Source organism: Astyanax mexicanus, chromosome 15, assembly GCF_023375975.1.
Source record: "Astyanax mexicanus isolate ESR-SI-001 chromosome 15, AstMex3_surface, whole genome shotgun sequence".
NCBI classification, from domain to species: Eukaryota; Metazoa; Chordata; class Actinopteri; order Characiformes; family Acestrorhamphidae; genus Astyanax; species Astyanax mexicanus.
Window position 1 is genome coordinate 38,588,060 of NC_064422.1, and position 14,425 is coordinate 38,602,484.

The 14,425-nt window shown below is 35.9% G+C and overlaps 1 protein-coding gene across 3 annotated transcripts; it reads left to right on the forward strand.

The window, feature by feature from the left end:
- The first annotated feature begins 229 nt into the window (after window positions 1–229).
- Window positions 230–14,001, forward strand: asb3 (ankyrin repeat and SOCS box containing 3). Of its 3 annotated transcripts, none has more exons than XM_022670348.2 (10): window positions 230–373; window positions 2,511–2,782; window positions 4,135–4,293; window positions 7,134–7,246; window positions 7,362–7,494; window positions 8,510–8,687; window positions 11,136–11,342; window positions 12,616–12,885; window positions 13,414–13,547; window positions 13,740–14,001. In XM_022670348.2, the coding sequence occupies exons 2-10, from the start codon at window positions 2,584–2,586 to the stop codon at window positions 13,907–13,909; spliced, it is 1,563 nt and encodes a 520-aa protein (XP_022526069.2). In that variant the 5' UTR covers window positions 230–373; window positions 2,511–2,583; the 3' UTR covers window positions 13,910–14,001. The 3 variants fall into 3 exon arrangements, with proteins under 3 accessions (XP_022526069.2, XP_022526071.2, XP_022526070.2); XM_022670350.2 differs by having other exon boundaries at window positions 270–377; XM_022670349.2 differs by lacking the exon at window positions 230–373 and adding an exon at window positions 442–1,357.
- Window positions 14,002–14,425: the final 424 nt, after the last annotated feature.

Consider the following 14,425-nt stretch of genomic DNA (forward strand, 5'->3'; position numbering starts at 1 on the left):
ACCAAATATTGATTTCTGAACTCTTAAAACTTTATGAATATGAACTTTTTTTTTTTTTGCATTATTTGAGCCATTTCTCATTTTCTGCAAATAAATGCTCTAAATGACCATATTTTTATTTGTAATTTGGGAGAAAAGTTGTCCGTAGTTTATAGAATAAAACAGCAATGTTCATTTTACATATAAAATAGCAAAATCAGAGAAACTGATTCAGATTTTAGTATTTTGGGGTAATCCACGCAGATGGGATCGCTGTGTACCTAGGTGGCGATGTGCTCGACTCATCCCGATAGCAGAAGAAGACGCTTGTTTTGACGGCGGGTTTTACTGTTTTGGTTTAACCTGTGGCTGCAGTTCTGATCACAGAGCAGTTGTGAGTACGTGCTTTACTGTGAATGAGGCTTTATAGAGGTGCAGATACAGCTGGTCCCAGTTCAGCTCATACTTTAACCTTCCTGGGGCTCTTTTATTCAGTAAATATCAGCGCTGTGTATGCTGACAGGCAGCTGAATTAGTAAACAAGCTAGCTAGCTAGCGTTAGCTAGGTAATACAGTTTGTGGGCAGCTAGAAATACATAGGCTAGGTTAACTAGCTAACAAGCTATGTATGTTAATATTTAGCCAGCTAGCTAGTATATCTAGCTAGTTAGCTAACCGGTACTGTGTTTAGTTCGGTTACCTAGGCGGCGTATATTAGTGTTCTGTGTTTTCTAGCTAGCTTTAGTAGTTAGCAAGCAAGCTGTCAAGGGGAACTCAGAACTCAGCCATTAGCTGGCTAAGCAAGCTAATGTTAGCTGGAACACTTGGTTCATACTAGTAATTTTTGCTAAATATCTAAGTTATTAGAATATTGTGATGTTTAAAACGCATATTTTTCTAGTGAGCTAACCTCAGCTAAAGCTGGCTAGTTGTCACTTTATAGCTAACGCTAGGATAGTTAACGCTAGCTGGCCAAGCTAGCTGCGTAGCTAGCTGTCAAACGTACTTTATTCTAGTCATATTTAGTTTATGTTAAACGTATTTTATAACTCCTGACATTATATAATAAGCTACCTAAGCTACGTAGGCTAGGTAAGCTAGCTAGCTAGTTAATTTACCTCAGCTTCCAACTCTATTAGCTAGCTAAGTTAGTAGTTAGCGTGAGGTTTCAAACTTGCTTCATACTAGTCATATTCAGTAAAGTTAATATTTAGCATATTATGACTGTTAACGTTATGTTTTGCTAACTACCTTTCTAGTTACACAACTCAATGTGTAACTTTACCTGCACCTTTATACTTTGGATATCTGCACATTTATACATTCAGTCATATTCAACGTATGCCCGTGCAATGCCTTTTGTCTATATGTCTATAGTGTAAGTTATTATGTGTAATGTTATTGTGTAACTATATTGTATAAAGTTAACTGTATATTTCTATTTTATTTTATTATTCTACTCTGTTGTAAATACTGTTCTCTGCATACTAGTGGGAACCTGCACCAAAGTTTCTCACTCATATGTACATCTCTACTTTGTGATGTGACAAAAAGATTGAATTGTGAGTTAGCTAGCTAATGTTACCTAACTATGTAACTGTTAGCTAACTTACTATTGAGTTTACCTCAGCTTTAATTAGCTAGCTTGCTAGCTGTGTAGTTAGCGGTCAAACCTGCTTCATACTATAGTAATATTTAGTTCATATTTACCATATTATGACTGTTAACTCCATATTTTGCTATCTTGCTAACTAGATAGCAAATTAGCTAACCTAGCTAACTAGCTAGCGAGCTTACCTCAGCTCACTCAATTTTATAACACATTTGTTTGCTACCTTTCTAGCTAGCTAATGCTACGTAACCTACGTTAGCTAGCTAGCTCTACCGTACCTTAGCTTCCAACTCAATTAGCTCGCTAGCTAGCTGTGTAATTAGCTGTCAAACTTGCTAGTCATATATTTTCATACATATAAAACGCTAGCATATTATGACTTAACTCCATATCCATATCCACAACTTCTAACTCTAACTGTCAAGCCTGCTATATTCTAGACATATTTCCCCATATTTAGCATATTATGACTCAATTTTATAACAAAATGTTTTTGCCACCTTTCTAGCTAGCTAATGCTACATAACCTTAGCTTCCAACTCAATTAGCTAGCTAGCTGTATAGATTATCTAGCTGTCAAACTTGCTTCATACTAGGCATATTTAACCCTAGTTCATATTTAGTGTATTTTATGACTATTAACTAAAAACATATTTTGCTACCTTGCTGACCTAGCTAAGCTACGTAGGGTAGCGAGCTAACTGGCTATCGTGCTTAACTTAACTTCCAACTCAATTAACTAGCTACCTATCTGTATAGTTATAGTCAGCTGTCAAACTTCATACTAGTCATATTTACTTAGCGTCACATACTTAGCGTATTATGACCATTAACTCTCATATCGTAACCTTAAATGCCGTAACTTAGATCTAAAGGAATAAGTAACTTATGTTGTCCTCTTATCTCTCTTCCTTTCTAGGACACTACTGTGTGTTTAAGGCACATTTTTGTGTCTTTTATTGTCTTAAATCAATGCTTAACTAACGTTATAAATGGATTTTACTGAGCGTTATGAGGATACCTGCTCCACAATAGCCGTTGCGGCCAGACATGGAGACTGCAGGCAGATCCAGAGGCTCCTGAGGAGAGGTTACTCTGTGGATGTAAAGGATAACCGGGGTTGGAACGCTTTACACGAAGCTGCAGCTGCAGGATCTTCGCAGTGTGTTCGCCTTCTCCTCACTGCTGCTGGTGAGACACACCAACCTGTATTATTAGTTTCTATCTTGACTAAATAGAATGGTTATTCACAATGTCATTAAACCTGTTCCTGTCAGTTTTACTTCAGCAGTAACACTGCAGGGGTGTAATGATGAGTTTTCCCATACTAACTAAAGAGGCACTGATTTTCTTTTTTCATATATACACTATATTGCCTGCTCACCAATCCAAATCATTGAACTCAGGATCCAATCACTTCCATGGCCACAGGTGTAAAAGACCAATCACCTAGGCCTGCAGACAGCTTCTACAAAAAGTGAAAGAATGGATTGCTCTCAGGAACTCTGTTAAATTTAGCGTGGTACTGTGGTTTGATAAGTCCAGTCGTGAAATTTCCTCATTCCTTAATATTCCAAAATTGAAGAAATACACACACCGAACATTGTTTTTGCAAGTTTCATAAAATTAGTAAATAAATGGCCACATTACCAATAGAATACCAGCTGCCTGCTTCTGCTGTAAATAGTTCTTGCACAATTTGGAGGTGTGTTTAGGGTCATTGTCCTGTTGTAGGACAATCAGGCGCTGTCCACTGGGTATGGCATGGCGTTGCAAAATGGAGTGATAGCCTTCCTTATTCAGAATCCCTTTTACCCTGTACAAATCTCCCACCTTACCAGCACCAAAGCAACCCCAGACCATCACATTACCTCCACCATGCTTAACAGATGGCGTCAGGCATTCTTCCAGCATCTTTTCATTTGTTCTGCGTCTCACAAACGTTTTTCTTTGTGATCCAAACACCTCAAACTTGGATTCATCCGTCCACAACACTTTTTTCCAGTCTTCCTCTGTCCAATGTCTGTGTTCTTTTGCCCATCTTAATCTTTTTTTTTATTAGCCAGTCTCAGATATGGCTTTTTCTTTGCCACTCTGCCCTGAAGCCCAAAATCCCGCAGCTGCCTCTTCACTGTAGATGTTGACACTGGTGTTTTGTTTAAAGTTAGGACTAGTTTAAAGTTATCTTCATTGAAAAGTACAGTGCTTTTCCTTAAAAAATAAGGACGTTTCAGTGTGACCCCAAACTTTTGAACGGTAGTGTATATGAAATAACTTAAACATATTTTCGATTTTTGACCAAATATTTTTGAATGACAAGTATTTGGTGCATCCCTTTTATTGGATCCTGTGACTGTTGCACATGCTCACATTGCGATGACTATGCTAAAGACAATACATGTATAGACCAAACTGATTCCACTTTTTACCTTCCAATTCAGTTGCAGCTCTAGTAGGTATAATGTGTAGGTGGCTCATATAATGATTGGAAAAAAAATATATATATAAACTATTTTTGACATTTGTTTTTTCTCTCTTAATAGCCAGCTGTGAAAACTATGTCAACTCCTTGACACACAACTCTGAAACACCTCTCTATTTCGCTGCAAAAAATGGACACGTCCAAGTAGTCAACCGACTACTAAAGCGAGGTGCAGATATTAATAAGATGTCCAACGACCTCTCCTGCCCTCTTTTTGCAGGTAAGATCAGAAATTTTTAACTAGGCCTGTCACAATAACTGTTTTTTGTGGATGAAATATTGTCCCACAAATTATTGTGATAAAGGATCTTATTGTCATTTTGAAAAAATAAAAGTTTTATTCCATTGATTTACTGGGAAAATGATATCTTTATATTGCAGTTACACCCTTTAAAAGGTAGAAAATGGTAATAATACGTAGCTCTTGGGTAATTGGGTGATTCTCACGAAATCAGACTAATGAGGTGGCATTAAGGAGTGTGATGAACAGGTAAATGCTATCAATTTGGGAAACACTGGTTTATAAACATCTCATCATAGGCTATATTGGAAGTGATTAAAAGAAGACATTGTGATATTTTAAATGATGTATTTTTTATAATTTAGTGTGAAATTCTCAGTACCGCAACGCGTCCATTGCTGAATCTCGGCTCTTCAATTATACAATTTTAATATTTAAAATAAATAAATAACAAAAAACTTAAATGTATCTTATAAAGTAAATTGTTACAGTCAATAAAATGTATTACTTGGAATTCATTGGTAAAAGAAAAGAAAATATTTAGAAAAATAACTTTGGTCAGAACCAATGTTCTCAGCCTCCGCAACAATTTTCAAGCACCATTTAAGACCACAAGGAACAGAAAAAAAACAGCCATTTTGAAAGGGGGGACACCTTTTACTACGACACCCAAGATGGCTACCAGGTAAGCACCTAATTTTATACCTATCCAGATAAATGTTAAAAACTTGGTTGTCAGCGAGCATACACAACTTTTTGTTTCTCATTACTGAAACAGCTAGTTTTTAATGTTTAAAAAAATGAAAATTTTAGGCCTGTTGCGGTAGAGAGATTCACTGTTGCAGTAATGAGAAATTAATGTTTTAAGTGACATGAACTTTTATATATATTTATATATATATATATATATATATATATATATATATATATATATATATATATATGTTTCATAAAAAAGCCTTTATTTACTTATAAAAAACAATATATAAAACAATACATGATGCAATTTCAGATACTAAACAGATTTATGTAGCAGGGCAGTGACACCCATGTAACTTCCGAATAAGATAAAAAAAAAAAAAATATATATATATATATATATATATATATATAAATTTCATGAAACAACCTTTATTAACAGTTTATAACAATAAAAGTTGTTGAAATTTATATATTATATGACAATAATCTGTTCCCCGGTGTAGTTACACAGGTAAAATTTATTTCAAGTCACTACTTTCAATGGAAACTGCAGTGTCAGGCTTGTATAGACCCAGTTTCAAAAGAGTGCTGGAGAGGCAAGTCGATGGCGCACTCTTAAAATTCTTTGTCTAAAATACAGATTGCAGATGACCAATATGAGGTGGACACCATGAACTGTGCCGGGGAAAACCGCTTCTATGTTCCATCTATAAAGTTTTCTGGGGAAAAGGTCACTCTGCCGGTCACCTCCTCTGCTAGGCATTTCTGTGTTTTGCCTGATATTTGGGCTAAACACAAACAGCGCACCTGAGGCGTATTGTATTACAAATTGGATGTATATTGAATTGCTTGTTTAATTTTAATTTAGTTGCACATTGATGTTTTCATTTTTCATGAGATTAATGCTTCATACAAAGATGTTTGATGAGATGTTGAATTGCTTGTTTCATACTTAAATATTTAATTTCAATTCAGTTGTACGTTGATGTTTATATCTGTCATGAAATTAATACTTAATAAAAAAGTTGTTTTATGAGATGTTGAATTACTTATTTTGTATTTAAACATTCCATTTCAATTTAGTTATACAGTGATGTTTAAAGTTTTAGGGAATTTATGTCTAATGAGGTATGTTGAAATTTGTTTTATTAAAATACACAGTTCAAAATAGGATATTTTCACAGCTTGAGTCTTACTGAGAATAATTTTTAACAGCAAATGCCACATTTTGTTCAATATTACTACATACAAAACTCAAGAAGTACATTTGTTATTTATTCACAGCATTCACACTCTGTGTTTGTTGTGTAAAGTGTTATTGTTAATTAAGTAGGAATCCTTGTAATGACTCTCATTACCGAAACATTGACTCTCATAATGGTATTTGGATAAATTGTATTTCTTCATAGGTCATCTGTACTAAATAAGTAATTATACATGTAATTTTTCAGTTAAATATCCTGAAAAGACAGGACATGAATCATGAAATCTGTTGCGGTAATGAGACAAATCATAAAATAAAAAAAAATGGGAAACTTATAAATATAATATTTTCTGGGTTATATACACATATGAGCACAACTGTTAATAATATCTATTTAAAAAGTAACAAATGTGTAACTTTTAAACCATATCTTTTCTGTGTTATCATGTTGCGGTACTGAGAATGTGTGTGCTCTGACTGACTAAAATGGTGCAAAATATACAGAAAAAATTAATAAAATAAAAAAGAAATTATTTCTAAGAAGTTCAGACCCTAATCTTGCATAACAAAAAGAAATTTTATATTCAAATGCCTTTTGAAATTTTTCAAGTGTGAACTCTTTTAAATCTGTTTTTCGTGAGAATCACCCAATTATTGGTACTGGAAAGGGAATATAAGATCCTAAATAATTAAAATACAATTAAACAGCAGTTTTTTTAAACAAAATTATTGACTTAATAATGTTAATGGGGAGTATTAAGGCCAGAAAACATTGTTAAGATCATGTCCGTAGATTGTAAAACTATTGTGGCTGTTTTTCCAATAAAGGATGCACAATTATCATCTTAGTCATGTATCATTTCATGTTTCTATATATATCCTGTATATTATATATTTTCTGCTTTGTTGCAAGCTGTGGATGGTGGCCATATGGAAGTGGTGAAGCTGCTGGTCAGTAAAGGAGCTGAGGTCAATGGAACTCATTCCACCTCTGACTGGTCGTGTCTCCACCAGGCAGTTTACAAGGTGCTGACCGAAGACCTCCTAGAACTGTTAAAGTCTTTTGTCACATAGTAAACAACTGAATTATTAGACCTAGAAAGCAGAAGCTGAATGAAAGTCATTCCTGACACTTTCCCAGGGTCACACAGAGATTGTGAAGTTCCTGGTGGGCGTGTGTTCGCTAGAGGCTGTGGATGACTATGGGATCACGCCGCTGTTTGTTGCTGCACAGTATGGACGTCATGAGTGTCTACAGGTCCTCGCAAATGCTGGTGAGGTTCCCTTTTTAATCATTAACTTAACATGCAGGTCTACATACATTTTCTCACAGTGCTTACTCTGGTCAATATGAAGTGACAGCATGTTCCCTTAGCGCATGGAGAGAGCTTATTAGGGTGTGTCAATGCGTTTAGATCTCCTTTCTCTGCTTTAATGTACAATGCTGCTTTTACAAATTCAAGTACTACATGGCTTGATGTCAAGTTTTTCTACTATGTATGTTGCTGTATAATAGGAGTGTGCCAAATCTAAGTACTTACTGTAAAATAACATCATTTTAGAAACTGATAATAGTGATATTCTTTATTGAAACCAGTATATTTTTAAGTTATATTGATATTTACTGTGAAGCTTTATGGGTATTTTTATATATTTTTATGCTTTGCATGCAATAAATATACTGCATTTTTTTTACACTATTTTATTACATAATTTTTGTTTCATTATTAAAAATATATATATATATATATTTTCTTTCTTTCTTTCTTTCTTTCTTTATTTATGTTTTTACTAAATTGTCAAGAATACTGATTTTGTAAAAATACTTTGAAAAATGGTTGGGTGATCTGTTAAAAGACGTGCAGATAGAATGCATTAGTATTGGCAGATTCTTAAATGGTAATGAAATACTACTAAATACTACCATTTATTTAAACGGCAATTTTTTTTTTATTTAAAATGTGCTGCACTTCATCTAACTAAACGGGACTAATTACACTGTCTGTAATGAAATCTGCAGTTGGCTAGTGTGGACAGCCCTGATAAAATCCAAAATATATTCAAATGTGTATCAAAAATCATATTAAAAATATATCACAATACAATAAATTATTTTCATATTGCCCAGTTGTGCTCTGAAATACTGTGTTCTTGTATTAGGGCCATATCGCACACCTCTACTGTATAGCTGAGTTAATTGCAGAAGCAGTAGAGAGGCTTAGGAAGAGCTTTTCCCTTCACCTCACTATGTTTTTAAGCTTGACTGATACTCACCTTTATTTGCTGTAGGAGCAAATGTAAATTGCCAGGCGAAGGATCTGGCCACCCCTCTCCTTATTGCTGCCCAAGAGGGACATTTATCCTGTGTGGATCTACTTCTGTCTCATAAGGCTGATCCAAACATCTACTGCAACGAAGATCAGTGGCAGCTTCCTATTCATGCTGCAGCCCAGTTTTGCCACCCCAGGTAAGATAAAGTGAAGTGAATTGCATGCAGCAGAAACAAGTCTGTGACCACTTTTACTGGGGCTCATTTTTATAAAGCTTCTCTGAATAGAAATACTGATTTAAGATTAAGGGGTTTTGCTTTTATTTATAATGAACTTATTGACAGGAAGAGGTGAAAGATGTTGCATCCCTGAATAAGTGAGATTAAAGGCTCACAATGCCGAAAAACCTCAAGGTAAGAGGTGGGATAAAATATTGATTATTGCAATATATTGTATCGGTTTTGATTGCAGTACATTGTCAATACATGGCTTGAAATATGCATATTTTATTGAGAAATAGGTGCTCTAATTTCCCTAATTTGACTTCATTACTTCACGCTGTGGCACTAATCTAATAAATAGAGTAAACCTGCAGTGAAGAATATTGGTGATTAAATTCTGTGGAACTGACACCAATAAATCCATAATTCCTGGTATTTACTTATTTAGGAGTATTTTATCCTCTTCATTAAACACAGATGCCGTAAATTATGTCTGATCTCCCACATCCACTCCAGTTTTTAGCATGGACGGCCATTTTTTGTTTCGATCTGTAGGTTTGTTTTTGGAATTGCTGACAGTCATTGAAAGCTGCTGCTGTGTTTCGGAAACATCTTCCAAACAAGTTACTCCTTGTAAGGAATGAACTTGTGTCTGTCTGTCAGTCAAGAAATTGACGACATGCTCAACAGGATACCACATTCTGCTCAAACTCCAGCAGTACAAATTTTCCCTTTCATCCAACCGACTCAGAACTTTTTTAAAAAAGTTTTATTCTCATCAGTGTTATCCAATTTTTTTTCAGCACTGTTAGTGACTGTAAATCTATATTGTAAAAACTCAGTCTGCTTGACAGGATAGAAAATATGTCCTAAATTCATGAAACAAGCTGCCAATTACTGTCACATAAGCTTTTGTGCTGATCTCTCTAAACACTACTTGTAAGAGCGTAATGTAAGTTAAGTTTAATTTATATTATTATTTTTTGTTTCTAAATTGTTCGTATTATTTTCCTTTATGTGAATTGTCTTGGACGCATTAATTGCATGCAAACATGGCAGCATTAGATTTGCAGTTGATTTAAAAAGGCAGAATAAAGAATTGAAGAAGGGCACGTAACTAAAACCAATAAGCTTTGGACCATCAGCCTTTTGTAAAATAATATAGATGTCTGGTTACTTCTTAAAATGCCAAATGCTGCTGTGCATCTAAGGATTGCTTTAGATGGAGTTAAAGACTTCAAATAAAATATTAAACACGACAATCCTGCAGTCCGTCAGTGAAATTTTATTGCCAGCTTTCAGTGCAAGAGGAACAAAATGGCTATGAGTCAAAACTAAATTTACTGTGCACTTCTGCAAGTGTAGATAGAATTTATCAAAAGAATAAGAAGGCCTACTTAGCCATTACATTATTGTTGGTGAATTCAGACAAAATTTTACTTTATGCTATAAATTCTGTGCCAGCCAATTAGGCTCAGCATCTCATGTGAACGGGTCAAAGGTTATCTATAATGAATCATTTTTATTGTGTAAAACAGCTCTGTACTGTACATACACACATAGTTGAGCTGAAGACCTGATACGTTTTGAAATGCAAATTTTGAAGAAAAAAAAAAAAGGTACTGTACAATAAAATGAATAACATACAGAATAAAAATAAAACTGTCAGTTGAAAACATAAAAAACATAATAAACACTGATACACAGATTGTAACAAGGCAAATAAGAAAAGGCTAATCCTAATAGCTCTACACATACTATAATATATTAATATTTTTAATTTATTTAAACATACCATACCAATGTGCAATACATGTTTTTCATGTGCAGTTATAAGGAGATCTAAGAATATTCAGCAATTTTTATATCGTTATACGTAGTTTGATCTTTCTATTTCTATTTCTATGTAACTTTTCCCAAGGCAGGACTAATAAATGATTCTTATTTTATCTAATTAAAACATTTTTTAAATGTTTTAATCAGAGTAAAAAAAGCAGGAACCCTGACAATTATTGAAAAATATTAAAATATCAGTTGGTTGGATATTTTATTTGATAAGACAATGTACATGTTCAAGAACTATCCAAGGCAAAAGAGCACTTGGGCCACAGGCCCTGCATTTTTAATGGATAAAATGTGAAGTGTTGTAGTCAGGGGCACTGAGCAGTGGGACATGTCTTCCCCTGGCCAAGAGTTATTCTGTGGTCTCCTGGCAAACTCAGATCTTTGCTAAAAGACTCTTACACTTGTATTTGTATGTAGCTGAAGGGACTTGAAAGCCTGCAATACAACTGCAGTGATGAGTCCAAGAATCCTACTGGAGTCTTTGTAGGGGAAAAAAGGATGTTAATTGTTTTTCTTATTGTTGTTTTTATCTTCATCCTCTTTATTCCTTTATTCGCTGTTATTTCTTACTTCCTACAGAATCCTGGAGAAATTGATCCCTGTGACGAGCAGAGAATGCGATCAGGGTAAAGAAAAGGTCAGCCCTGTCTATCTGGCAGTGCTCAGTGGTCAAGCGGACAGTCTTCGGCCGCTGCTCAGAGCAGGCTACAGCCCGGACGCCCAGAACTGCAGGCAGTTTGACTACTGCTGTCCTCTAGAAATGACACTGTGGTGCAACTCTTGGAAGTATGGACACAGTACACAATATTTTTTTTATCATTTCTTTGTGATGTTATTCATGCTACGTTCCATTTGAGCTAGTATTTCAGAATTTCCTAGTTCCAAGTAGGCAATTTTAACTGGAATGCTCCTATTGGTTGGATTTCCTACTAAGAAAGCCCAAAAGTAGTGAAAGTAGTAGTATTGTACATTTAATTAGCTCTTCTGTCTGTTAGGGCTGCAGTATAATCAACAGTGTTGATTATAAAATTTTGTCAACTACTAATGTTCATTGTCGACTAATCGTTAACCCTCTGCGGTCAACTAACTCGCCAGCATGTCAAATTTGATGTATCCCTATGCTTGTGTTAATATCTTTGCAGTGATGCAGCACAGAGAATTCATCTTCTGCCTCCCGCCTTGTCTTACTGGTGGAATTGTGTCTTCAGCGTCTGCCTCTCATCTGTAATTGGTGGATCTGTGCTTCCACCTGTTTTAAATAAAACCTCAGAGAGTTAATTTCCAGCACTAAACAAAGTACAGCGGACACTCAACTTATCATGTGTCTCCAAAAGTGCCCAAACACAACAGATTACACATTTCCTCACTAAATATCAGCACTTTCTACATTTAAAGGACAAAGTTTTGGACATGTGGGGGAAGCCCACCCCTGCCTTGTTGAGGATATTTGCACAAGCACAGTAGCCATACTATTCAGAGAGAGAAAAAAAAGTTCTGTTTTTGTGCTTTATGTAGCCAAACTTTTTTTTTTTTCAAATTTGATCAGTAATATGAAATATGTTGCTGAAATTGTAATTAGACCTTCATTTAAAGTATTTTGGTCTTTCCACACTCAAAAAGATAGGAGGCTGGTCTTGTATGTGGGAATATAACTGCCCGGTGGCAACCGAGTGAGCTGAGTTGCCAATGAAGACTTTGGTATTGCTAACATTGCTAACCTGGGATAATGCTAACAATGTTAGGTCAGTAAAAACAGCAGATAATAAACATAATTATGCTTAAAAATGACAGTTATAAGGCATAAAACAAACAAATAATTAGATAAATAAATATTAATGGTTTTACCTAAAGATACATAGAGTCTACTATATGATCATTCATGAATTGCAGTTGAAAAAGTATTGGAAATCCAAGTATGTTAGTACTTGTGAAGCTTATCACTATGCTGAAATTACAATGTACAATGTCAACATCTGACTTCTGACTTAAATGGAACACAGTATCAGTCTTACACCAAGGTTTTCTCATCTCGTTATGTCTTATTTTCTCTGTTTCTTAGTTCTGACAGTGAACGCCACCAGAGTCGAGAGATCACTCAGATGCTGCTCGCTGCTGGGGCGCACGTCATGATGCCCACATATGTATTTGCACTTCAGGGAAATGTACCTGAACATCTGCCAATGATCCTGGAGCATGCCGGCCTCCCTAAGGAGGACCATCTGAAAGAGCTGGTCCAGACAGCACTGAAAGAAATGCAGAGTGCCCCCTTTTGGCTCCCGTTGCTGCTCAAAGCAGGCCTGGACCCTACTCTGCTTCTTCAGCATAAAATGTAAGAAACGGGAGGGAGTTCGAGCATGACCTTAGGGCTGGGCAATATAGAGAAAAACTATTTTATCACAATATTTTCACACAATATTTCACAAAATCTGTTCAAATGCTTTCCCATAAAGTACAGTGACTTTTATTTTTCAAAATATACCACAATTCATATAATGAGACTGCATTTATTATGCTGCTCACTGTAAGATAATGTACAGCTGTTGTACAAATGTCAGTGTTTTTTTTTTTTGCACTGATGATGTTCTTTATATGTGTGTTGTTGATACAGTAAGAAAATTCATCATACTACAATGAAATATCGTCATATTACCCATCTCTACATGATTTTGAGTATTTTTTCACATCTTAGATTTATGTTAATCCTCACTGATCTTATTTACATCGTGTTATATAAGTTTGAGGGGGCGCAGGAGAAGTGCTGTTTGCTTTTACAGTGAAATAAATTAAGAGGCAATTTTGTTCTACCCCTCCTCCTCATGTGTAGTGTTTTCCCCTGTGGTGTTTTAATTGTATGCAGGCTTGAAGAGGCAGAGACCAGGGTGCTTAATTTCTTGCTGGAGTTTATTAATTGGAAGACTCTGCCCTCCACGATGCTTCAGATTCTCGCTCGCCGTCGAGCCGAGGGAACTTGGACCCCACAGAAGCATTTCGGTAAACACTGTTTTAACAAACGAAAAACCTCAAAACTCAAAACACTCAATCTTCCTTGTCCTTTCTTCATAAGATCATGTTACCTTTGCACTTAAATAAGGGGTTCTCACACACGTATATGCAGTAAAAGAGCTCCATACATTATATGGTTCTGTTGCCATGGTAGAGTAATGGCTTTTCTCTATGTTCCAGAGAGTGTTCCTGCTCTGACTCATCTGTGTAGACTGGCAGTGCGAGCTGCAGTGGGCAGCGATGCTCTGTCTAAATCCTCCTTTGTTCAGCAGCTGCCTGTTCCGACGCTGCTGCAGGACTACCTCCAGTTCAGCGATATCTCCAGTGCCTACACCTACACGGCCGCCTGACTGACAGTTTGTGCTAATTAAGTTATCTCGCTGGTTCCACTGCAGTATTTTGTACATAGCTTTAATAAAACTTTAATAGCCATCTTGTGAAATTGGACTGTGGTTCTCACTTCATTGGATACGCTGAAGTCAGAAGATGTGGTGAGATGAGGGGGAAAAGGATGAGTTCCTTCATTTTATATATCACTTCTTTCTTTCTATCTATCTTTTTTATAGAGTTCACCCCCCCTTTCACACAGCTGGCCCTCAGACAGAGCTGGAGTTGAAATTCACCTCTGCTTCATGTCTTTGGTCTGCCTCGTTATCTCCTCTCCTCTTCTCAGCAGCTCCCCTCTCTATCTGCCTCCAAGGTCACACAAGCACAAGACGCATACTCTGTTCCAATGCTAATTATGGACTGAGGCACGACCATTCGGCCAGGGACGTATCTGTTCTTTGTCATCTTTTTGTTCCTTCTCCTTCTTTTACAGTATTTTTCCGTGGAAGTGCAGTACGTGCTGCTAAAAGCTAGCAGCA